Source organism: Thamnophis sirtalis, unplaced genomic scaffold (genome assembly GCF_051295495.1).
Source record: "Thamnophis sirtalis isolate CommonGarterSnake01/CBP01778 unplaced genomic scaffold, rThaSir2_p1.2 scaffold_7, whole genome shotgun sequence".
Classification (NCBI taxonomy): domain Eukaryota; kingdom Metazoa; phylum Chordata; class Lepidosauria; order Squamata; family Natricidae; genus Thamnophis; species Thamnophis sirtalis.
The window spans coordinates 53,412,075-53,439,427 of record NW_028261387.1 but is presented as its reverse complement, the minus strand read 5'-3'; the positions used below and the strand labels follow the sequence as shown (position 1 = coordinate 53,439,427).

The 27,353-nt window shown below is 35.5% G+C and overlaps 1 protein-coding gene across 1 annotated transcript in view; it reads left to right on the top strand.

Annotated features, from left to right (window-relative positions):
• The window catches only part of SLC26A9 (solute carrier family 26 member 9), a 53,865-nt gene extending 26,907 nt beyond the window's left edge, over positions 1-26,958 (top strand). The window contains exons 8-21 of the mRNA XM_087720074.1: positions 513-595; positions 2,605-2,752; positions 4,609-4,722; positions 8,451-8,528; positions 10,485-10,580; positions 12,789-12,895; positions 16,035-16,104; positions 18,356-18,448; positions 19,233-19,349; positions 19,523-19,840; positions 20,515-20,569; positions 21,692-21,837; positions 25,091-25,168; positions 26,355-26,958. Coding sequence (XP_087576200.1) covers positions 513-595; positions 2,605-2,752; positions 4,609-4,722; positions 8,451-8,528; positions 10,485-10,580; positions 12,789-12,895; positions 16,035-16,104; positions 18,356-18,448; positions 19,233-19,349; positions 19,523-19,840; positions 20,515-20,569; positions 21,692-21,837; positions 25,091-25,168; positions 26,355-26,402 — 1,551 coding nt within the window. The 3' untranslated portion in view covers positions 26,403-26,958. The remainder of the gene's footprint in view (positions 1-512; positions 596-2,604; positions 2,753-4,608; positions 4,723-8,450; positions 8,529-10,484; positions 10,581-12,788; positions 12,896-16,034; positions 16,105-18,355; positions 18,449-19,232; positions 19,350-19,522; positions 19,841-20,514; positions 20,570-21,691; positions 21,838-25,090; positions 25,169-26,354) is intronic.
• The last annotated feature ends 395 nt before the right edge of the window (positions 26,959-27,353 follow it).

The window sequence follows — 27,353 nt, the reverse complement described above, 5'->3', positions numbered from 1 at the left end:
GCCGATTAGTTTTCCTTTATTCCCATACTTAGGTGAATTGACTGAAATATTAACTACTTAATTGTATAAGAAGGCATTAATATACTGCATATGCAGAAGTCATTTTTGTTTACTACATGAGAGATTTATGCTTTTGTACAATATAGTTTTTTATTTTTCATATCGTACTTGTTTTAAAATGAAACTGAGGAAGAAAAATTGATATTATGGCAGTCTTGATAAGGTAATAAATACTCTTTTCAAGAAAGAGGAGGAAATAAACTTAATTCTTCCTCTTTCATAGAAAGTCATCAACTTTTATGAACCTTGAAAGAGAGAGTGCTTGAGGTACTCAATCACACCACAACATTTCATGAACTTTGAGCAACAGTTTATAATAAATATTGAATCTCTTTCAAACTTATATGCTAAGACACGCATTATATTCTGAAAGAATACAGTTCCAATGCTGATTAACATCACAAATGAAAAATTAAGCTGAGCTAAAATTTCTGTTTATGCTTGGACTTCAGGTCATTGTGGCTACAGTCATTTCTGGAAGCTTTAATATGCCTAAGAAATATGACATGCCAATTGTTGGACCTATTAATATGGGGTAAGTAAATATTATTTCTTTCCAAATAGGAATTTGCTAGTGAAGCTATCTCATTAGTACCATTGTATTTATTACATTACTAAATCTGTTGTTTCTTGAGCAAGAATTAAATTATATAACACGATAAATTAAAATGGTGAATTAAAAATAGTAGACCTAGAGTATGGTTCTAATTAAGAAAACAGTATCAGGAATCAATAAGACAAATTGAAGGACTAAACTTCTCCTCCTCCTCCTCTCCAGCTTCCGGTATTGTAACCAGTAGTGTTAAAAGGAAGGAAATGATGGATCTTCTTGAAAACAAGTTAAATTTAACTTAGAGTTTTCAATGGCTGAATTCATCCTACCCTTTATAAATACCATAGAATTTTGTAGAAAGTAGGGCAGACTAAAAGTGTTAGTATCTGCAAGGCTTGAATGACAATGAGTCAATCCACTACTAATTTGCAGTCATAGCATAATTACAATGTGTATAATAATTATTGCTATGTAAAGCAGGTGACAACTCATTATAGCGCTCTAATTATAAATTTACACTGTCTGCATTGCTATGATGAAGGAAATACTGGGAATCCAATAAACTAATATTTCCTAGTTTATTGCTCTTTGGGTAATTTCAAGAAGATTGTGGTAAACATAGATCTTTAGATGTTCTTTGTTAAATTCATGCATTGCTTTTATGCTACATTTTTCATGATATATACCATCTCTATTGGAACCATTAATAATGTTATGGAACTTCTGATTACCGGATCAAAGTCTATATTATATGTCAGTACACTGAGAAAGTCATAAGGGTTGAGTGTACCTCAACAGCTACAGCTATTTTACTAAGGCTGCTGAACACTGGGGTGTGAGATATGGTGGCTCAGCAGTTAAAGTTGCTGACCTTGTCAGCCAGAAAGTTGACAACCTGGGTTTGAGATCTGAGTGCCATGCAACAGGGAGTGCTCTCGTTACTTGCCCCAGCTGCTGCCCAGCTAGCAGTTCAAAAGCATGCAAATGTGAGTAGATAAATAGATACCACTTCAGTGGTAAGGTAAGAAGCATTCTGTGCACCTTTGGCATATAGCCATGCTGGCCACATGACCATGGAAAATCTTTTTGGACAATGCTGGCTCTCTTGGCCAAGAAACGGAGATGAGCACTTTCACCAAAGTCGGACATGACAGGACAGGGAAACCTTTACCTTTGCCTTTACTAGACACTGAGCCTTAATAATACAGATGCCAGTTATTGTTTTCAAAATCTTAAACTTACAGGGCTCCTTACAGTAACTACATTGAATTCTACTGTATAGTGCAATATTAATGCAATATCAGGTTTTCAATTTCAATTATATAGCATGTGAAGGATGTGTGTTGTGTTTTTAATTCGTTGTACCGTGTGCAATGACAATAAACTAAAGTAAACTAAACTAAACTAAGCTAAACTATACTAAACTAAACTCCTCTAGCCATACAGCTATCGGAGAACTCAGAAAAATACCATTTTTTTAAAAAAAGATATAAAAATAATAATGTAATAATTAATCGAATATAAATGTCACCAACTCCTAGCAGACTCTGGGTAGCTTCCAATTTAAAAAACATTTAAAACAGGAAAACCACAAAAAATGAGCAAAGATGGCAGAGACAACAAACTCAGACAGAAAGAAAATAAAAGAAGGAAAAGGGATTCAGTCATGTTGAGGAAAGATCTGAGATGAAAGACAGGACTTGAGGTCCCTGTGAAACACCACTAGAATGGCGGGGTGGGGGGAGGGTTGGACATTTGAATCTTGGGAGGAACCTCATGCCCAGTTTTGCAGTCTCAGTTGTCCTTAAATATATTGCATTTGACAGCCATACTTTTGCTCATAAATGACTGCAGGCTTCCTCAATCTGGTAATTTTGGTATGGAATTTTGTTTCCATGCTAAGAACAAAATGTCCTAGTCTGATTTATCAATTTTGAACTGAAGCATGGGCTTTTATGTCAAGCTTGTTTTTTTTTCCTTTTCATTCTTAGGTTTCCATCTGCCACACTTCCTCTAGTGGGCAAATGGAAAGATATGATTGGCCCAGCTTTTTCACTTGCCATTGTGGGCTACGTGATCAATCTAGCCATGGGCAGAACCCTTGGTAACAAGCACGGCTACGATGTGGACCCAAATCAGGTAATCTTGATAACTGTGAAATATATAGAATGATTGCATGGCTTGCCTGCCCATAATTCCATTTCCAAGGCTGGAAATTTAAATACATCTAGTCCTGGACTTACTACCATAATTGAACCTAAGAATCAGTCATATGTCGTGATTGTTATAAAGCAGGTCATCACATCAATGATCTGATTTTGTGACCTTTTTGTAGCAGTCGTAAAGTGAATGCCACAGTCATAACTACACCCATTGTTCTTTATGGGCACTTTTTGCTGTAAACTAGAAGGAAAAGCCAGTTCCTGGGGGAGGGGGGGAGTAAATTATGGTAATGTGACCACAGGACATTGCAAATGGCTGTAAATGCTATATGCTGAGCACCCAAATTTGTGGTCACCTGGCCTTGGAAGGTGTGTCCATCTGAACTTCAGAATTGGATTATACGTAGCTTTTGAGGAAAGGGCAGGGTCCATTGTAACTTTGAACCAGTGGTGCAATTCAGCCAGTTCTATCCAGTTTGGACAAACCGCTAGCTGTGGCGGCAAGAGGCTCTGCCCACCCTCCTGGACATCATCACGTCCAATTTTTGACCCTGCACATGCTCATGAAAGTAAGTTGAGTTCATCCCTGCTTTGAAAAATTACTAAGCAACCAGTCAGAAGTCAAGGACTACTGTCTTCTTCCTCAGAGAGACACAACTAGATTTATGTAAGGATGGGTAGGCAGGACTTATTGAACAGTGTCATCCTCCTCTGGCCTTTTTGCATTATGAAATGCCCTAGTAAAATACCATTATATCAGTGAATTTAAAAAAATCTTTATATAATTCAAAAACTGCAAAGTATAGCGGTTATAAAGGATTTGAAGTTATTAAGAAAAATGGTCGCTGTAACCCAGCCTTTTCCAAGGAAATCTCTTACCGACAGTAAGTTAGTAAGCCTACTGAACAATTTTCTCAATACTGTATTCCTTCCAAAAGAGAATGGCATGTATTACTCAGAGAAAGCAGATTGCTTCACAGAAAACACAACCTCATATAGATGGCTATTAGGTGGAGCCGTTTAACTGTCTCTGCTTCTTGGCATAGTTAATTGAGAACTTATGTGTAGAAGAACAGGATGTAACTTACATTAAATAAATAATAACAACAGGAGGAGGAGGAAGCTATGACACGTCCCTGTGTCATAGTTTTAGGTGACCCCTCTACATAGAGGTTGTGCTGTCAGGCAGCCAGTAAGAACCTGATCATTACTACTCTTCAATTGCTTCACAACTGCTGACTTGCCTCAGAGCAGAATCTGGAGCAAACCGTTCAAGGGATTTAGTATGTAAATATTTTTAGTCCAATTAATCAAACTTCTTTGAAGAGTAACTTAGAATGATGCCATCTGAGAATGCCATCAAGGAACATCATATACAATAACTTGCACAATGCTGGCCTTTTAAACAATTGCTACAGCCAACTGTGCCATTTCTGCATGACCTGCTCTCTCTTAGCCCAGTGGCTGAAAGGATGATTCACTTGGGTGGCAGATTTAAATTGGCAGATACCTGTTAGTACTGTCTTGGCCTGAAAGTGTCCAAACATGTGACTGATGTGACCCAGAGAACCATGGGATAATTTTGGAATGAGTGGAAAGAATTCTTGTGGAGGGTTGGTGGTGGATGATTCTCCTGCAATGGGATAGCAGATTCTGAAGACTTAATCGGTGCAGTCTTTGTATGAATAATGTCACCCACAAATGAGGGACCAGATTAGGATAATGACTGACCTATTTCTATTTCCAGTTAAGTGTTGCCAAAACAAACTCACTATAAGGACAAGGGCTTGATGTTTTCTACAACCTTAACTGACTCATCCATTGTCTCCATAGGAAATGTTGGCCCTGGGCTGCAGTAACTTTTTCGGATCCTTTTTTAAAATCCATGTGATCTGCTGTGCGCTTTCAGTCACCTTAGCTGTGGATGGAGCTGGTGGAAAATCTCAGGTTGTTTATCATTTACTTGCCATTTCATCTTCATAATGGGAAGATTTATTTGTGAAAAGTATTCTAGACATTTTTACACTATGTATGATGATCCTGGGAATTCAGAATTAAAGTTCTCAGCATCCTCTCCAAACCCATATTTCTAGAGTCATATTCAAATTAATACAGAATATTTGTAAGATATAACTGGGAATTTCAGGCCCGTCACATTGCAATTGACCATGGTGATTAGGACTGCTGAGTTTTGTATTGGAGCAACAACTAGAGATCATTGTTACTCTGCATAATTTACCCTACTATTCTTAAAGAAGTGGCCAGAAGGATGAGGAACTCGCAGAAAATTAAGTTCTGTGACTGATATATGGCAGAGCAATGCAGTTCTTTAGATTCAATTCCAGAAAAGTGCTATGCAAACCCAGGAAAAGATGTGACTTCTTGAAGGAGTTGCAGGCACATGCTACCTTTGCAACCCCATGCTCTCCAAAGCACCTTTTTGGGAATCAAATCCAAATTATTGGACAGCTCTAATAATTAGCATTTGAAACGCCATATGGTCATCACTGTTTTAATTAATCATACCAGGTAGTATTACTGTTCCCATACTGTAGAAAGGAAATGAAGTGATACAGCTAAGGCCACCTTATTGATTTAGAATCCCATCTCTTCATTATTCTGCTCTCCTACACTACACCAGTTTGCGAGCTAGCACTTTAAATTCAGCAAATTCAAAATATTATAATGAGTCATTTTTCATCAGCAATAGTTTCAGGAGATTTAGTCAACTTCTTATACATAACATTTCTTTCTTTTGCGGGAATAATGTAGTTAGAAATAATTGTGCTGCAAGAGAAGCTTCTTTTTTTCAGTCTGATTCCCAGAGTTCTTTAGTATTTTTGGATTTATTTTGTTGTTGTTGCTACAAGGTGATGGAGAATATTGTTATTCCTTTCTAATACAAATTTCTCCCAACTACAGAAGTCACAATGGTTGTCCATCCCTTCTAATCTGAAAAAAGATCTTAGAAGTTCTATCTTGTCTTCTCTTCTCTTGAGGTTTAATTGAGGTGTGAGATATTAGGGAAATTGCAATCCATTAAGAAGTGATTTGTACAATGAAAAATAAGACACACAGACACATAATTTAGCCACATCCTAATTAAAAAACCCAACTTCTCACTCATGTGAATGTGAAGGCAGCCATGGTGATGCAGTGGTTAGAATGCAGTATTTCAGACTAACTCTGCCCACAACCAAGAGTTTAATCCTGAATAGTTCAAGGTTGACTCAGCTGTCCATCCTTTCAAGGTCATGAAATGACCCAGATAGTTGGGGGCAATATGTTTTTTAAACAACTTTTATTTATTTTTGAACAAAGACAAACATAAAAATAAAAAAGGCCATCTTCCATTACAAATTGTAGAGAGTGTGTCAGTTGGTTACAGTATTTCCATGCATCTCTTCCATAGTCATTACCTGCTTTTCATATCAAATCACATATTTTAAATTCTTATATATTCATATATCACTATTAATATATCTCAACCTTAATTTGACTATAATTGCTTTTACATCCTTTTATATATAATATTCAAAATCTAGAATAGGATTATATGATAACATTCTATTAAATCCTCCTAAAATCATCCAATCGCAATACATCTTTATAACATTCTAGATAAAGCTTTTAAACCTCCTCTCATATTATCCATGTGTTGTTTATATAAAATTTCATATTATCAAATATATCTATATGTATTGTTATCATTATTAATCATTATTTAACTATAACTATTGTCACTTCATTATATATATATTACTTGTAAACTAAATTTAGCTTAGTTTTTATTATATATTTTCATTGCATCAACCTGTATCTTTCCAGTAATAGTGCAGTCTTATATCTCTTGCCATTTGTAGCATTAATATTCTAGTTACTTTCTTAATAAATCTTGTATGAACTTCTCTTCACAACATGTTGTTCCTTTCATATCTCATAAAAGCTCGAAACCCAGCATCTGCTCTTTCCATCAGCTTATCTTTGGTTATCACTGGTGCTTTTGTCAAGATTTCTCTCCTTATCTCCGTCATTTTTCTCTCTTTTCTTCTCTGTGCTTTGAAGTCTGGGGTAGAGTTCCAATCCCTCTATCTCCCCTTTCCATATTCCACTCTTGCCATTACTAACCACATTCATTTTGTTGTCAGTATCCACAGTTTTCTTATCTCTTTGTTCATTTTTATTCCATTTTTGAACTCTGTCCTCCACATTCTTCATTTGATAAACAGCCTCAGTTTTTCAATCAGATTTTTCTGTTTTGTATTCCATATTCTCCAATTTCTTTTCAATTCTCTCTGTCACAACTAATAGGTTTTGAATTTTAAACATAATCATTTGCAATGTTACAGTTTCTTTTTCCTGCTGTGCCATTCTTCCAATTTTGCAGGTACTGCCATCATAGGATTCAAGCTATTTTAATAAACTTCAAACAGGTTCATTTATTATCTTTCAAGTCAAAATGTTGTCTTCCCTCCAATAGCTAGTGATAGAACTCCCAAAAAGCACCTGTATAAACAACTTGTGCTCTTCCTACTATCACTATCAGTAAACAAACTGAAAGAACCTTGAATCTCAAGTGATCAAAGAAAAAGAAGAAAAAACAATGTATCCAGCCTCCAGCCTCTAAGTGGCAGTGTAACTGCTTTTCCTCCTGTTGTTACAACCCTCTTTATAATCATTCTTATTATCTTCTTTATATTCCAAACTTAAGAAAGAGAGAAAAACCTTAAATGGAGATCAAAAACTATCCAATCAATCCAATCAAGCATTATAAAAAACAAGGAATTTTTTATTTAATCCATAGGTGTAATCAAAAGTGAAAAAAGAAGAAGAAAAATTAATCCATTCAGTTTAAAAAATAGGAAGTCTTTGCAAAAATTCCATCCATGAAAAAAAATTAGAAACAGGATAACACACTAAGTTTAATGTAGATTAATTTTGCCGCTTACAGTCTTTTATCTTCAATTTTAATTTAACTTAATTTTTTGGGGGGTAGTCTCTTTTTCTAATAATAAATTTTCCTCCCCAATTCAACACACTTTCTCTTTTCGCTTTCTTCCCGTTCCGGAGCTGTCCCAACTTCAGCAGCTTCATTAGCTGCATTTCTGTTGCCAGAAAAAAAGGCTATTCCTGGATCTTTCATGGATTTTGCGGTGTCCCTGAGATCAGCAGGAGGTGCCCTTCTCAATCACTGTCTCTGCGGGACGGTTTAGATCCAAATGGACCATCCAGCAGCAGAAATATCGATGCGATTTCAGAGTACCAAAATCGCACGTCGCAAAATCAGCCCCTTTTTCTCATTGGGGCAATATGTTGACATTATAAACCTCTCAGAGAATGTTGTAAAGTACTATGGAGCAGCATATAAGTCTAAATGCTATTGTTATTGCTAATATCACTACATGTTTTCATTTTGGGGAGAACTGCTTTTACATTTAATTAAATGGGATGTTTCTTCATTGCAAAACAAATATTCAGTGCAGCAGCAGTAACTATTATTACAATGATTTCACAGGACAAATTAAAATGTGCATTGTTATAAATTAGGGCAGGAAACTATCTTTATTTCATAACACTTCCTTTCATCAGTTATTTTGATTTGTATTCTTAAACTGGAATGTACTATGACATAGTCCCAAATAGTTTTTTGTAATAAGCTACTTTTCTCTTCTCAGGTGGCAAGTTTTTGTGTAGCATTGGTGGTAATGATGACCATGTTGTCTTTGGGAAGCTATCTTAGCCCTCTTCCAAAGGTAAATATTCAAATTACTAGATCTGTTTTAGAGGGTGTTTTCATCATAGATTTAAACAGGGGAAATGCATTTTTGTGAACACATTGTTTGATTGCCAAAGTACAAATTTTTCAGGAAAAGTCAGAAAAGTTGAATTCATATGGAAACAACTTAAATAACTGAACAGGAGATGCAATAAGACACTTTGACCAAACTTCTAGTAACAAACTATGAGTAAAACAAACTATATTTTGTTTGTCAGTAATAATTTGTCTGACTCCTTAGAAGCTCCAATTTTGTCTCTGGATGGAATTACAGCCCCCAAAGAAAAAACAGATCCATGATCAGGAGATTCACTTAGATTCATGGCTCCTGCTCAAATAGAAGATGGGAGATGCCACCAGGAGTATATCCCTCTGGCTTTAGTTGAGGCACCAGAAGTGGCTGTTCTTAGAGCTACATGCTCTGGCTAATGTGACTCAAGCCCTTAATACCTTATGGTTGGACAACTGTAGAATAACTTACTTGGGGCTGCCTTTGAATCATTTCAAAGAATGGTAGAAAATGTGCTGACAGTTAAAACATGATTCCACAGACTCCTTTCCTTCAGTCAATGCACTGGTTATTAATAGGTTTCACATACAATTCAAGTTATTATGTATTAAGGCCTTTATGGTTTGGGTCCTTTGGGATTGCCTGCTTCAAACAGAATGTGCCCAACCTTACACATTTGAACTTTAATGCCTGCTGCCTATTCTACTTCTAGAAGAAGACACTGACATTCTTCTGCTTGGTTTTATGGTTGCTTTACACTGAAAGCTACTCAATCTGTTTGGGTGGCACAGAAATATTGTAAAACAAATATAAATAAAGAAGTAAATATGATTTTCAGACATTGTAAACTGTAATTAAGATCAAGGGGGGCCAACAGACTTGTAACTTCCCTTGCAGTCAAGGGCAAATTATATGGCAAAACATTATAAATTGTTTGACTCTTAAACATTTGCCTTTTAGATTTTAGCTAGAATATAATTGCCTTTGAAATAGGACTGAGCAAGAGGATTTCTGAAGTTGCTCTAGTTTAAAGTAGGAAGCCTAAAAAAGAAAAGAAAAGAAATCAGTGAGGAAAGCCGTAAACTAGATTTAGTAGAAATACTATAAAACATTACCACCACCCCTCGCTCATGTACTATTTGTACATGATTTGGAAGCTGAAACATATCTATCAATTAGAAATAGTTAACTTATTACTTAATACACACACATACACACCAAATATTTTCGGTTACTGTTTTTTCATCATCCCAAACCAATAAGACTAGTGGTCAGGGGCTGAAAATATCAGAAATCTTTGTAAGTGGATTTGCATATAATCATAGGAAAGCAACTAAGTAATTTATTTCAAGAAAGAATTTGCTCAATGGAAAAAGGAACAGAAAATAACAAACTAACGAACCAGAAAAGAAGATTTTTTAAAATCTTCTCATGATGCCTCTCATATTAGGACAGCAATTTTACATACACTTCTTGGGATTAAGCCTTTTTATTTATTAAGACTTAATTTCGAGAATATTTGCATATGATTGTGCAGCTACTTTTCTTTCTTCTGTGATCTGTGTCCAGAAATACTGTTCTGTATGATAAAATGGACTGTGATAATAATAACACAGTACTTTGATCAAGTCCTCTGAAAGGAGACACATTCCATGTATTTAGAGCAGGCAGGTCAGGGTTTAAAACATTTGGCTAGACAACATAAATGTTTTCTGCCATCTGGTGGTCACCAGATTGTTGCAGCCCATACCTGAAAGATCTAATTAAGCCACATTCCATTTCACATTATTTGGCAAACACACTTCTTTTAGGTTGCTTCTATAAACTTATCCTAGCTGTTTACAAATAAAAAGGCATTACACTGGGGGCCTACATATTCACACCTATTTTGTCATTAATTTTATCATGTAATCTCCATCACAGGCTGTTCTAGGAGCTTTGATAGCTGTAAATTTGAAGAATTCTCTCAAGCAACTGACTGATCCATATTACCTCTGGAAAAAAAGCAAGTTGGATTGTGTGAGTAGCAGAATATTTAGAGAAAGAAGAATATGCCTTTTAGTGTGAATTAAGTCACTATTTTATACAATGTTAGCAAAAACCTAGACAAATATTTTATTTACAGTAAAAAAAATTGCATTTCTGTACAGCAGAATTCTTCTAGAATCTTACCATAAAAATATTCAGAAACTTTGTTAAAACAGTCTAGTCCAGAGAAGCATTTCAATCACATCTTTCGTTTTAAAAGATACTGTATGTCACAAAATGCATGTTGTATAAATTGCATTACATATTTAGCTAGATACCAGGTTTTTCTTACTGTTAAAATGATTTTTTGTGACTTTATAACTAGTTATGCATGGATGTTAATAAGCGTATATGAGTTGATATTACAAAAAGTAAGTTGAACTAAGCTGTGATATATGTAATACCCAGACTGGAATTACTATTGCATATGTTGAATTTAAACATCACCAAAGCTTAAAAAGATGGGAAGTTTTAGCTGAGAACATGGATAGCAGATGCTAGTCAGAGCAGAAAATATGAGACCAGAAACAAATTACTTGAATTTCCGCAAGGTGACAGACTTACTAGAACAGTGTTTCTCAAACATTTTCAGCCTTGGGATCCCTCTACATTCTTATAAATGATTGAGGACTCCAAAGAGCTTTGACTTCTGGGGGCTACATATATCAATATTTACTGTATTAGAAACTAAAACCGAGACATTTTAAAATGTTTATTTATTTGATGTCACATACCCCCTGAAAGGGTCCCATGGATTTCCAAGGATGCCTAGCAACTTTGAGAGTTGCTGTACTAAAATATAGATGACCTTCCACTAACCAAAGGAAAAAGGCTTAAAAAGAAAACGATAAGAGTACTAGGCACTGACTGAAAAAAATTCTATTGACAAACGTATAACATGTTCCAAACATTTTATCATGGAAAAAGCAAATCTCTTCGGTGTTTGCTGTTGGATATTTTGTTTGAGCAAGTTGCATAACTGTAGATTACATCTGCATACATTTTGCCCATATTTGCTAAAAGTTTATTCAGAAATTGCTTTATCAATAAAAAAGAGATCCATCCTTTGAATTTCATTAATTTATGCTCTGTCAGTTAGCATTGGAGAGAATGATTCACATCAGCTTGCAAACACAGAGGCACTGACTCTGTAACTCTTGGAATCATACTCCAACTAAACTCTCTTTTAACTAAAGCAAAGGTAGGCAAGCAGGCCAGCCAAAGGTTCATGCAACCTCCCCTGGCCCATTTTTGCAGTCCACAAAGCACCACCAAATCTTGTCTTTGATCAGCACACATTTCTGTGATATTAGCAAACAAATGTGTAAAATAAATGTGATTAATGTCTGCACAGCCTGGTTTATACCTTACCCACCCAATTCTCCCCCAAAGTTATAAATTTCCCCCTTGCCTGAATAATACTCCCATAGTCTTTGTAGTCAGAGCAAATTTAAAAATAGGAGAGGGGCTCCAATAGAAAAAGTTACTTATCTTTGATTTAAAGCACTAATACTTAACTTTTTTGCTGGACAGATTCCAAGAGCAGCTCATAAGTCAATAAAAAATTATAGCAACAGTAACTAAAGAGCTACTGTTTTAGTAAAAGCTAAAGAATTTAATCTGCCATTGTTGTTATTTAAAGAATTAAGAAGAAAGGGAAAAGGGAAATTCAGACACAAATTTCTTCTGTTACACATTCCTCTTGGGAATAGAAACTCTTACAATGATTATGCTTGGTTAACACAATGGAAAATTGGAAAAGATCATATCAGTGCTTTCTGATGCTGCCTGGGCATGTTTCAGGAAAGGGAAAAAATTATTCTACAATGATATATAGAGAGATGTTGGTATTTATTGCTACAGAGCAAATATGTAAAAAGAATAGTTGTTGCATGTGGTCTTAGAATTTGACTTGGTGTTTATGAAATTGTCCTGAACTTGAACTATTTTCATACAGGGCATGGTTACAATCGTAATTTACATAAAACAGAATAGTGATTTCAGCATTTGTACATATTAATGATGCCTCTAGAGTACCTGATCTTGATTTATCTAGAGACAATAATGCAATTCCAAGTTCTAGTTTCCATAAGCCATAGCTAAGCAGGTGTCTTTCAAATACATGCTCTGCTTTACCCACTTCAGCAAACTTGGGCTCAATACAAGGAAGTAACCTGCTGTGTTTCTGTCTTTCCACAGATGGTTTGGGTGGTGAGCTTCCTATCAGCATTCTTCCTAGGCTTGCCTATTGGACTCGCTGTGGGAGTGGGTTTTTCCATCCTAGTGGTAGTTTTCCACACCCAGTTGTAAGTATTAACGCATCAGTAGAGACATTTTCCATAATTTATGTCAAAATGTCAAATGAAAATCAGAATGGCATTATGTGGAACATGAAGGAACTACCCACTGTTAATAAACTGCTAATCTATCTTTCCTGTGAACATATTCCAAGGATGGAATAGGAAAGTACTTCTGCCCTGTATACACAAGGGAATTTCCTTTTATTGCTTATCAAGGGCTCAATGTAAGAAGTAAAGGGTTTAAGTAAAGGGTAAAAGGATGCTGGTTTCTAACAGCACCGAAATCTGATAGTATAGTTTATGGCTAAAGCTAATCTTTCCACAGCATGATTTCATTTGTGAAAGCCAGTCTTGGGTGCTATACTTCTCTGTTAACCTCAGGTAAAACATGATTGGTCTATGAAGCATCCGGATGTGCTTATGAACTGTATTATTGTTATTGTGGTAAATAAACATTTAGGAAGCATTCAAAGTGTTTTAGGTGCTGGACAGATTATGGAAATATAGAATAATTCCTATCCATTCTCTAATGGGCATGATAGAAAAGGAGAAAAAGAGCAGGAAAGATGAGGAAAGCAAACATTGGATGGATCTTTACTTGTCCATTGGTCTTTCTTCCCAGGGAAATAATTTTTAGAAAGCAAAAGATGCTGGTTTCTAACAGCACAGAAATCCGATAGTATATTTTATGGCACAGGGCAAGACATGCTTTTTTCTATATGTCTACAGTCCAAAGCATCAGAAGATACAAGAATTATAAAGTACTTCCATTCATGAAATTAAGATGGCAAAATCAACTATGTGAGAATTTCACCACCTAGTAGTCTGTAGAGATTCTCAGTCATCCAGGTCATGGCTGTCCCAAATATGCTTTTTCACAAAGCAACTGGACTTTCTTGTTTTTTTCTTTTGAAGACATTTCACTTCTCATCCAAGAAGCTTCTTCTGCTCTGACAGGATAGTGGGGAATGGAAGGATTTATATTCCTTGCAGACAGCTGGTCATTTGCAGCCTTTTAGAGGGTCACTGAAGCACTTGGAGGTTTATCTGTGTCCTCAGGGTCACCTGAATAGTGTTCCTGGTCCTGTAACCTGCAATTATTTCTCTGGAAATCCAAAGGTGCTTTTTCAGGAGGCAAATGGACTCTCTTGTTTTTTTCTTTTCTTTTTCATCTTTGATACAACCATGACCTGGATAACTGAGAACCTCTACAGACTTTTAGCTACACAATTTGGGATGAACACCCTTTGAATGATAGGGGAGTAGGAATGGATTTCCAGAGAAAAAAAATGCAAACTACAGGACCAGGAGCACTACTCAGATGACCCTGAGGGTGCTTCAGCGACCCTCTAAAAGGATGCAAATGACCAGCTGTCTGCAAGGAGTATAAATCCTTCCATTCCCCACTATCCTGTCAAAGCTGAAGAAGCTTCTTCAAAAGGAAAAAACAAGAAAGTCGGGTTGTCTCCTGAAAAAGCACCTTTGGGACACCAGCTATAGTTAAACAAACCAATAGAGAGAAACTTTTCTGCAGCAGGAATTTACAACAGTGAACAGTATACATGCGATGCTGGCAGTGCTGATGCTGGCTTCCCTGTCTCTATTAGGCATAATGTCTGGGGAATTCTGGGAGTTGAAGTCCACCCATCTTGAAATCGCCAGGTTTGAAAAACATTGATTTAGGAAGATAATTCTTTATCATTAGTCTGCCTTCACCTGGTGACATTTTGGTATTTACTTGTGATTAAGTACTGTGATTATTTACTTGTGAAGTGTATCTTCGTGATTACCACTGCATGAAAGAGTATTGTAATAAATGCCCAGGTCCATGTGTAATAAATAATCCACTGCCATGAAATTTCATCCTTTTCTATCTCCACAATAACTATTTCATTTTCAATTCTTAATTTCAGTGTATTTTTGTATTCTAAATATATCTATAAAACTTTATCATGCATTCACATAGGGGAAAACAATGTATGCTTCAGACAGCATGTTTATTCACACTTCTTCCAGAGGAATTCACTGGGTATTGGGAGAAATAATCAAGATGGTGGCCACAATAGTGTGACTGAAGTTCAACATGCTTTTCATTTGCATTGCAAATGCATATAAAATAAATGGATGGAGCTTCAGTTACATTGTGGCTGCAATCTTCACCCTTTTTTTATCAAACTCTCTAAAAACCATTGAAGTTTTCTTTTCTCTGAAAATCCAGTTCTACTATTCCCAATCTAGTACTCTTTGGATGCTGGTTGGTAACATCCAAAATTGTAGACCACTTAGTTCATTAGCAGCAGGGAGAAGGATTGAACTGCAGAAACAACCACATAAGCATATTGTAAAACCAGTGCACCTAATTCACTTAGAGAATTTCCAATAAATGCAGTAGATGTATTTTGAACAGATGTCTTCCATTGCCCAAATCCCCATGATTGCTCTGGAAGTCACTCCTCATCACTTTGTCAGAGCTATCTAAAACTCTTCTGCTGCTCCACAAGATCTGGAAATGAGGTTCTTTTGTTCCATATATCTCTGCATCAGATGAAAGTTCTCACCTGTTTATCTATCTAGGTCTTTGCATTATGACTGCTTCCCCAGCCTGACTTATTCTTGCTCCATCTCATTCCTTCACTCCTACATAGTGCAAATATTGTCTTCTACTCTGAAGGACTAAGCTTTCCCATCACCTGGTAACAAAAAAAAGGAAGAATAGTTGAATATGATTAGTAGTGCATTGCTTCCAGACACACCCTTCATCTCTTTCACTAAGGAAACCTCTCCCAACGTCAAAATTAATCACTCAGGCCAGGGTGGGTGAGAAAGAATTCAAAATAGTTCCAGTTAATTTGTGTAGATTTTTTCTAGTATTTTATGCACAAGAGCTAATTCCTTACAAATATTTATTTATGTGCTTGCTTGCTTGCTTGCTTTTATGCCACCAAAGACACAGTCCTTTCTAAGCTTTCTTTTCTCCTTCACATTGGATTCAAACTCCTACAACCAGACCAATGATAGTTTGATAATTAGCAGGTTAAAAAAAATCACCTTCTTTAGCATTTACTGCTGTGTGCATATTCCTTGTAAACTGCATCTGTTAGCTATCTGTAATTTAACATTCATGCTCCATTATTTTCTTTCCCAGTCGCAATGGTTCTGTCCTCGGCCCTGTAGCTTCTACTGATATATATAAGAACCCCAAAGTCTACAGCAAGGTAATAGAAGCAACAAAAGAGCTTCATACCATATTGATGTGATTTGACTTTGTTGAGCGATTATGGTTTCTATATAATGCTAAATTATAAAACATTTTTGTTTGTTTGGATGTGATGTGCAGCCTATCCCAATGAAGCCATAGTTTTGAAACTGAGAGGCAAAATTCTCAAACAATATTATAACTTCATGATCTGTGAATCAGCATTATTGCTAAAGGTAAAGGTTCCGCTTGCACATATGTGCTAGTTGTTCCTGACTCTAGGGGGCAGTACTCATCTCCGTTTCAAAGCCAAAGAGCCAGTGCTGTCCAAATTCATCTCCATGGTCATGTGGCTGGCATGACTAAATGCCAAAGGCACACAGAACGTTGTTACTTTCCCACTAAAGGTGGTTCCTATTTTTCTACTTGCATTTTTACATGCTTTCGAACTGCTAGGTTGGCAGAAGCTGGGACAAGTAATGGGAGCTCACTCTGTTACGCGGCATTCAAACTGCCGAACTGCTAACCTTTCTGATTGACAAGCTCAGCGTCTTAGCCACTGAGCCACTGCGTCCCCTGCATTATTGCTGCTGGCTCTTATTTCAACAATATTGAAAAAGTAACACTTTTATCCTTAGATTTCTTCTGCTCCTCATGTGAATAGTTTGGGATTATTAAAAAATCAAGGAGGTCTCTGTATAAAACCACACTATTAGGAGGACCCATAATTCTGACATTTATGATCTGATATTAGGCTTCATGAGACCATATCACATTTGGAGGCAAATGGTTTAAATGCAATGAGATAATTTAATACCAAAGGTCCAGTCCAACCTCTTTTTCTTTTGCCCAAAGCACTGTTGACTACCAAACCCAAAATGTTGGTGTCATTATGGGAAAATAGGAGATTTTGGAAATAGTTTTAAAAGTTATAATGGAAATGGTTTTTACTCTGGGCTGCCTTAATTCTTAATTTACCTATTCTTAATTCACCCATTCACTCATTAAAAAAAAAACAATCAAAAAAGATTTGGATGTACTATAGTCAGAGGTGGGTTTTCTGCTGGTTCGCCCCAAATTGGGAGAACCGGTAGTGGTGGCGGCGGAAACTGGTAGTGGTGGCAGCTCTGCCCACCACACCCTACCCCACCCCCGGACGCTTCTGCGCATGCAGCGAACCAGTAATAAAATACATTGAAACCCACCACTGACTATAGTGATATTATGGTATCAGAGGACAGCTTCCAGGAGCTGCCAGAGCAATGGAGCTTAAGTTGTGGCTGCTTCTTGTGCCATCCACCATTGTGGACAGTGATCTCCAACTTTGGCAACTCTGCTGGCTGGGGATTTCTGGGAGTTGAAGTCCACCAGGCTTAAAGTTGCCAAGGTTGGAGACCACTGTTCCATCGTAAATGAGTCATTTCTCCCTAATAATCCTACATACATAACACATATTGCTGAAGTGTATTCTCAGTTATAGCAGATGTTATGTGAACCAAAAATAGAAAAAATAAGCAATCCTTTCAAAGAGGAGTCTTCATTTGAAGCCTGGATTGTTTAATAGCATAGGATGAGATTTTATTTTATTTATCCCTTTAGCAAAGGGAAGAAAGTGAGCAGAGCTAGAAAACCCTTCTGTTCTTTTGTTCGCTCCTTACTTTTATTGCTATTGAACCAGAAAGGGAAAGATAACAACGGAACAAAACAGAACAGAATAGAATTCTTTATTGGCCAAGTGTGTTTGGGCACACAAAGAATTTGTCTTTGTACATATGCTCTCAGTGTACATAAGGAGAATAAAATACATTCATCAAGAATAAATGATACAACACTTAGTGATAGTCATATTTAACATTCTAATTAAATCAAATTCTGATATATACTTGATACTATTTTTCATGCCTTAAAGAAGTTCCCTTTTTCATCACATTAAAAAATAGAGCGGAGCAACTATTTTGGAGAAATCTAAATTTAATTCTATGTCAAAAATTCTAAAAGACTTAATCTGAATAAGACTTTGTAGTACACCTGAAATTGCATCATTATGATCTACAGAGGTTATATATCTGTACTATATACAGCATTAAACATATAGCCCTTATTTTGCTGCACTAATTAACCTGTGATTGAAAAGCAATACATATTTTTATTGTTGATATTTTAAAAAGACAAAGTATAGTTTAACTTCTCCCTATTTTTTTTTCTTCCTTCTCATTTTGCTGGTCCCATGAAATATTCTCTTACTGAAATTTGTCACTCTTGTTTTGTAGGTTCAAGAAATAGAAGGGATTAAAATTGTCACCTACTGCTCCCCATTATATTTTGCTAATTCAGAAATATTCAGGGAGAAAGTTATCGCAAAGGTAAGAAATTTTGATGCAGATGAATCATATCCAAACTGGAAACAAAAGGCTGGATCGTTTCTGTATATGCACATACATGCACACATGCAAATGCACACATATGCACAAGTGTGCATTTGCATACTCACACAAATAGTTCTTTAAATTTATTTTGGCCTAGTGGATGAGAAGGCTCCTTGCAAAGTTATCTTCCAGGGAGTTCTTTGTTTAGAAGAAGTGAATATATTGTTACTTCCCTTAAGTTTTTTTATTACTACTATGTGTTTATACACTGCTTCAAGTTTTGGTTTTAATATTTTATTAATGTTTTATTTTAGGGAAAGGGATACTTTTATTCATAGTCCACCCTAAAACTATTTTTACTGAAAGATGGCATTAAACTTCTTAAATATAATGTCTGCTTGTTGAAGTTTATTGCAAAGGAAAAACAGCCGATGGGCAAACATTTATACTGCAAAATTATATCTTAACTTTCCTCAGTGTTTCCCAGAGAGATGTTGGTATGGTTTATTATCTAATAATAAATTAAATTTTATTTCATATGATATTCTTATAGTCTCAATATATGGTTTTAAAAACCAACCAGGGATATGTTGATACAAATGCTATTATTGGATGCTAACAAAAATTCCAATTAATTAAGTAGAGGTCCTCTGCTTTATTTTTTTATGTCTTAGCATGAAAAAATAGTACTCCTTTATTTATATGTCAGGTTGACATTTAGATATCCAAAAAGTCCAGGTATGAAGATAATGTAGCTAAATACTTTTTTCACCCTAAACAGACTGGTGTGGATCCCATCAAAGTCTACTTGGCCAGAAAAAAGTTTGTGAAAAATCAAGAAAAGGTGACAGCAGTACAGAAAACAAGCAAATTCAAATCTATCTTCAGAAAAGACAAGGTAACCAAGCAATTATCTAGGTTATAAGTGAGGTTTCCTACGGTTAGACAAAAATGGCATTTTCTTTCATCCTGGAAAGAAAAAAATAATAATTTACACATATATTTATCACACATTAAATATTCTGAGCACCTGGATCAGATTTGTAAAATAACTACTTTTCTTTGTTACAGACTGTGTCTCTGCAAGAACTCCATAAGGATTTTGAAAGCACCTCTCCAACAGATACCAATAATAACCAGACAGCTGCCAATGGCAACAGCATCTCCTATATTGTCTTCAACCCAGCTGTGAACTCTTTACATCCAAATAATACCTCATGTGAACAGAGAAACACAGCTGATCATAGGAACAGCAACTGCAGCATTAATCCAGCCTCCGGAATTGATCCTATGAACCTTGCACCCCCTTTTGTGAACTTCCACACCATTATTCTTGACATGAGTGGAGTTTGCTTTGTGGATCTGATGGGCACAAAAGCTTTGGGAAAGGTATGGGGTTTTTTTTGGAACCTGTCTTGTTCACTGAAGCTAGTCTTTAAAATGTCCTGTTTAAATAGGATTAATCAGGACTAAAGTTTGATACAAGTAGCATTGTACTTCTGGCTGCAAATTGGAAAGGTGGACAACTCAGTATAGTCAGAACAGACTATATTGTCTCTGGAGAAGACATGTGAGAAGCCAGGAGATTATTTGTGAAACCAAAGTAACAACTAACATTCTGTTGATCAAACAAACAAAAAACAAATACTGCACCTTCAGTAGATAAAATATGAGTTTTTACATTGTTATTTTAACTTTCTGACTAAGCACTATATAGCAAGCCACAGAATAAAGAGATGCAGATTGTGGCTTCAATTCTATATGCCAAGTACAATATTATTTTCATTTTCAAAGATATACCTTATAAATAAAAGTGAGCCTTATGATTTCCATTCCCGTTCTAATTATTTGGTTTTAGACTATATATTACATCATTAATAACTGGGCATTTTGGAAAATTCAGTGCTGTGTTGTCTTTGGCTTTATTTATTTTTTTAGAAAAAAAAAAGAGCTTAACATATTATATCTAATACTTACACATTAAATGAATGCTTGTAAATGCTAAGGCCACAACTATTTGAAATCAATCCATCACCACTGTCTCATTTTGTCTTCTTGTGTAGCTTTGTACCAACTATCAAAGGATTGGGATTAAGGTCTTTCTTGCAAATATACCTGGTAAGAATTTTATTCTTTATTACTTATTTAAAATGCGATACTGTTTGAGCTGAAAAATATCCAGGGTAGTTTACAGATTAATAAGGAAGCCATGTTTTCAGAGTTTAATATATAAAGACAAATAAAACAATTGAAAGAGGTGGTGAATAAGAGAAATATGGATATTTAATATTTTAAGAACTTTAATGACAAAGCTGATAGAACAAGCTACTTGGTAATTGTTGGTAAAGAGACAAACCCATATACCTAACTTCATTTGACTTCCATTTAACAAGAGGCCAAACCATTTCTGGTGGCAAATATCAAAAGTTGAATGTTCACTTACTATATCATATCATATGTAGGTTTACACATGCAATATATAGTATATCCCAGGGACTGGAAAAATCACAGTTCAAGCAACAGTTTCATTTTGCTATCTTCTGGTTTTTAAGAATTTAAAAACAAACACAAAACTGATAACATTACATTGCCTCAAAGGCTTCTTTTTCAAGGCAAAAACACTTTAAATAGACTTTTAGTGATCTTCTAGGGCAAGGAAAAAGTTTACAGTAATACTAGCTCCTGAGAAGAGCAGAAATGAAATCAAACTACTTGAGGTAGCCTTCTAGTAATACGCATGCAGAAACATATGAGCTGTGTGGGTTATTTTTAAAATGCAAGATAGCTTCAAAGTTTAAACTCAACCATAGGTGAATGATCAGGCTCATAAAGCAGTTTACACAGCACAAGGTTTCCAAAGGGAGAGGAGAGGAACAATTAATTTTTTTTCAAAACGCTCTACTGACTGATTGTCATGGCAGAGCTAAAATTCATCTTCTTTCAAAGAAGGAAAGTTATCTAGCCAGTCCTAAGTGGTACAGATTTTTCCTGTTCCCTGAAAAATGTTCTGCTATGTAAAATCAACTCTATTTGAGTATATTGCTCAATAAGCTCATTAGCCAGGTAGGGGCAGTGCAGATCTTTCAGTCTTCCTGTTCAATCTGTTTGGGCTTCAGATGGAAGCAACAATAGGGTTTACTTAATTTACTTAAAAGATTTTGGAAATCCCTCTCCAACAGCAGTTATAGTGAAAAAGAAATGAGCTGCAATCAGTAATTTTAAGTTTGTCTTTTTCATTAGCTCAAGTGTATGATGATATTCGCATTGGTGGAGTCTTTGAAGAAGGAGGTCTTGAGCCTTGTCACCTCTTTGTGTCCATCCATGATGCTGTTTTGTTTGCAACAATGAACAGCAGCAGAGCTCCTTGTCATTCTGTCCTAGAACAGGTATAAATAATTCACTTATTTAGTTATATTTACTACTTTATTTCATACCCTGATTTTATTTTCTTTAAAAATATGATTAAACACTGATGACGCATGGAACACTGTTACCTTCCCACAAAAGGTAGTCCATATTTTTCTAGTTACATTTTTACTTTTGAACTGCTAGGTTGGCAGAAGCTGGGACAAGTAACGGAAGCTCACTCCGTTATGGGGCGCTAGGGATTCGAACCGCCAAATTGCCAACCTTTCTGATCGACAAGCTCAGATTCTTAGCCATTGAGCCACCGCATCCCCATTTATGGATACATAACAACAATTCAAAAAACAGAAATGATATCATGTATGCTCTTCCATCTTTTCTCATGACCACCAAAACTGTAGCTGGCAATTCTATTGTCATGGCCAAGCTAACTTTAGCAGTCAAAATTCTAAAAGGAGAAAAAGAGAAGTGTAGACATTGGGGAAATATAGATTTTGTGCAGCTAAAATGAGAAAACAGTATGAGTTTGGTAACAGGCGTTTTCATTTTATTTTCTTACTTGAATTCCATTCTATTTGTAGTTTTACTATCATTAAATTCTATTCAAAGGCTATACTTGCCCAATCCTAATTATACTACTGTTTTTAAACAACCCACTAGCTTACTTTTCCTGTAAATCTAGTTGAGTTTATTATATTACAAATTAAGATGAAACACAATTGTTGACAGTCTAACATAAGCATAATGAACAAAGCATATAAAAATGGATCTAAATAAGTGTAAATCAAATGTGATATATAATTAAAATGGTTGCTTGTTATTGATTTAATCACAAGATGACAAATCACGCTTTATATCTTAGTTATTGCATATATGCAATCATAAAATCTTATTTTAAACTCCGTGAAAGTCAAGTTAGAGACAAAATCCATTGAAGAACAACTTCCTCCTCTTCCTCCTCCTCCTTGCATTTATTGTGAAAAGCTAAACCAGGACCAGTTCTGTTTACTCTTACAAAGTATCATGTAATCACTTTGGACAAAAGCTTGTTGATCAGCAATATCTTCATTTTATATAGGTCAAACTAGCTTATTAGCATTTCATTTAATCATTCACTGATTTGAGCACATTTGCCATCTCACCTAAATCTGACTGGGATGATAAATGAACTTGCTACCATCAGTACACAAATATGGCCTTACTACTTACAGCTTGAATATATGAAATGGCAAGTTAAATCATTTTAGAAGTAAACTACCTATTTGTTGGTATAGTAATTAAAGGCCTTGAGCTAGAAATCAGAAGAAATCAGAAGGCAAAGCCAGCTGAGTGACTTTGAGCCAGTTATTTTCAGCTCTAGGAAGAAGGCAATGGTAAACCACTTCCCAAAAAATAAAATTCTGTTCAGAGACCTGCATAGACTTTACTATATAGTCTTCAAGAAGCAAAACTGGCTTGAAAGACCACATACACATAAAATCTGCTTGTTTGATCTGTAATGGCACATTAAAATTTAGAAACATCAGCTGATGCTGCAGTTTTCAAAGAAATCTGCCTTCAAAGTAAATCTACTACGTTGTACACAACACACCAAGGGAAAATAGATATTTTAAAAAGACCACCAGATTCTATTCAGTTACGGAGATCATGGGTCACTGCAGCCTTTCTCAACTCAGCAACTTTAAGATATATAGACTTCAGTTCCCAGAATCCCCCGGCCAGCAAGATGTAAGTATAATTGCAGAATTGCTTTCTAGTTTTGTTGCACATCAAAGAAAATACATCAGGATGCTGCAGTGATTTAAATTGTAAAAGTGGTAAGACCACACTTGGAGTATTGCATCCAGTTTTGGTTGCCACAATATAAAATTTATATTGAGGCGCTAGAAAGAGTGCAGAGAAGAGTAACAAAGATGATTAGGGTACTGGAGTCTAAAACATACAAAGATTCAGGAATTGAGTATGTCTAGGTTAATTTAAAAAAAGGACTAGGAGTGATATGATAGCAGTGTTCCAATATCTAAGAGGCTGCCACAAAGAAGAGAGTCAACCTATTTTCCAAAAGACCTGAAGGCAGGATAAGAAGCAATGAATGGAAACTAATCAAGATGAGAAGCCACCTAGAAGTAAGGAGATATTTTCTGGCAGTGAGGACAATTAATCAGTGGAACAACTTGTGTCCAAGTGGGTGCTCCAAAATTGGAAGTTTTTAAGATGACATTGGACAAGCATTTGTATGAAATAGTATAGAGTCTCCTGCTTGTGCAGGAAGTTGGAATAGAGGTTCTTCCAACTCCGTTACTCTGTTATTCTGTTAAATGCTTTTATCTTTCCTGTATATCAAATATATTTACTCCATAGAGGTATATACATTTCAATCAATCTTGCAATCACTTGGATCCTGGCAAAGTATTAAGCTCATGTTTTATAGATAGCTGAATTTAGAGTTTGTGTCTTAGAACAGAATTATAGGACTAGCATAATCTTTTTTGAAACTAAGTCTACATAATATATACTGTATATGAAATAAATTCTAAGTGGTATATATAAATATTTGCAGTTAAACCCAGTTGTATACATTCACTTTTTCAAACCTAGAATGATTTCCACTGTCTGTTTCTACTTTAATAAATTATTAGAGAATTAGAGAAAGAATCGTGTTACCCGAAACTTTGAAAAACCTAGGACTTGTATTCTAGGACTTGTCTTTCATGGGATGTCTAATAATTTGGTTTGAGTACATTAATAGAAGATTATTGCCAGCTATGAATTCCATTTATATTTTTCCAGCTCTATTCCTCAAGCATTTAAAATACCACCTGTCAACTATTTATTATACAATCCAGAAAATTTTACTGGTATTTGAAGCACAAAGATAATGACAGAGCTGATTAAAATATCATACCACCCTAAAACATTATTTGTATACCATGCTATTGTTAAGATAGGAAATGCTGGTTTACACCTATATATATTGCAACTCAGAGCTATGACACACGTATCATAATTATAATTTGTAATTTGTAATTTGCTAAATATGTCTTACAAGGCTGAAACATTATCAGTGGCTCCTGAAAAAACCCATAAAATATTTATATTATGCTGTAACTTGGGTTAATCATCTTATATATGTGTGTATTGATTCATGAACTTATTGAAATGTATATTACATGAAATGAATCCCCTAGAATCTTATGCTGATAAAAAAAAGACTCTGAAGCTTTATTGTCATATGTTAATCTTGTAAACAATAACAACTTTCTTCCTACTCAGAGGTCAAATCAGATCGAAGTCTCTGTTTCAGATGAATCTCTGGAAGATAGCAGTGCTGAATTCCAAAATTTGGAAGAGGTCAGTTAAAAGAACAAAATGATATTAAATGAAGACACTGACTCATTCCTCTGCCAGATGTACTGTCTATTATCTCTCATGTTCATGTTTGAATTGTTGCAATTTGTTGTACGTGGTCTGCTACTGAACACATTCAGAAACTTCAGTTAGTACACTTAGTCCGTTGCAGGAATTGCATTATTTATAGATATAAATTTACTTCCAATTGCAATTCAAGGTGGTTGGTGATTATCTCTCTGGCTTGCATGGCTTGAGAAAGGGATGAGACCTCTGTTTTGATTCATATCTGCCCATCCCAATCGTGCTTACTGTAAGGGAATTAGATCAGTGGTGGGGTTCAAATTTTTTTACTACTGGTTCTCTGGGCATGGCTTGATGAGTATGGTGTAGCATGGCTTGGTGGGCGTGGCAAGGGAAGGATACTATATAATCTCCATTCCCACCCCATTCCAGGGGAAGGTTACTACAAAATCTCCATTTCCTCCTAATCAGCTGGGACTCGGGAGGCAGAGAATAGATGGGGGCGGGGCCAATCAGAGGTTGTATTTACCAATTCTCTGAACTATTCAAAATTTCCACTACCGGTTCTCCAGAACTGGTCAGAACCTGCTGAATACCACTCCTGAATTAAATGGAGTGAGACTTAAGCCCCTGCTATCTCTTCCTTCATCTGGAACAGGTTGCCTCCCTAAACTCAAGACGTCCCTATTAATATTTAGGACACTAGTTAAAACACTGGTCTTCCCACAGGCCTTCCAGTAATCAGTGTTACCATGCTGTGGTTGAATTCAGTGATGGTTAAAGTGAAATGTTAACTATTCTATTTCTTGTTCAGGATTATGTTGCTTTATAATGAATTGCTTCTGTATTTTACTATAGTATAAACTGCTTAAAATTTGTAAATTGAGGCAGCACACAACTATGAGTAAACAGATAATAAAATCTAAACACAAGAAATAAGGAATTCATAATGATTAAATTCAAACAGAATTAATATTTGTTTCTCCAAAATCAAAAGGAAAAATTAGTTACGATTAAACTACTGGTCAATGCCATAACTTAATTACAACTAAAGTTTATTATAAGCCATAGTCCAAACATACATCGGATTCGAATGTAATTTTGTGACACATTGTTAGTAATGTTGGCATCAGTTTATAATTCAAACCTCCATTTTTTTTTGTAGGAAATGTTTGGAAGCATTTTTCATTCGGAAACACAAACAGCGCTGTGAGCAACTCAGGAACATTCCTGTGATAGCAAATTATTTGTTTATGATGTTTTCTTATGAAGGTTCCTGTGTCTGAATGGCAAGGGAGATGGCCTTTCTAGCAAGGGGCCATGGGTGCTTCTATAGCACTGAGGACAGAATGTCTCTCGGACCTGGTATTCTCTTCTATAATTCCTCTTGGATTATGAACCTCAGAGCACTTGACTCTTGAAACAGTTGACATGGAAGGAAGAAACTCAGGGAATATATTTCATCCATCTAGAAGAAGCAGAAGGATAGCTTGAATATCTCTTCTTACACTGTTTATTTATGGAGCCATAAGTATGCATGTAGCAGGCATGCATATCTACTAATTCTCCAGCATTGTTCTTATGAGGGAAAACAAAGGAAAATACGGAAAATGTTTGATTGCCAGATAAAGTGCTCACAAATTGCGGCAGTTTCAGTTCACAAGGAGGGGCGATTGTTTCGTTGCATAGACTCCACACTAAAGTTAAACACAAGTATGATGATGCCTAGCCTTCTTCTAATTCTGTTCATTGCAACCTACTACTATATTTCTTATTTTTGTGGCCTAAATGCACCAACTCATTTCTCAAATCAAGGCTGTGTTTATTGTACTACTGGACATCATTAACATGTATTACTATATTGCCTAGAAGTAATACTTCCTTTTTCATTATAAATGACATCTATCTCTGATCTTTTTCTCTCTCTTCTGAAAAATGTGTTTATGTTTAGAGGATGAAAATATTTCATGTACATAAAGCATTTCTAATGTTCTTTGAATTTTTTTCAAAATTAAACTTATTTGACATAGGTTTAATTAAACAAAACCAAAGAAGATACATTAATTTATTCTAATACAGGTAGTCCTCGACTTATGTCCATAATTGAGGCCAAAATTTTTGTTGCTAAGTGAGACATTTGTTAAGTGAGTTTTCCCCCATTTTA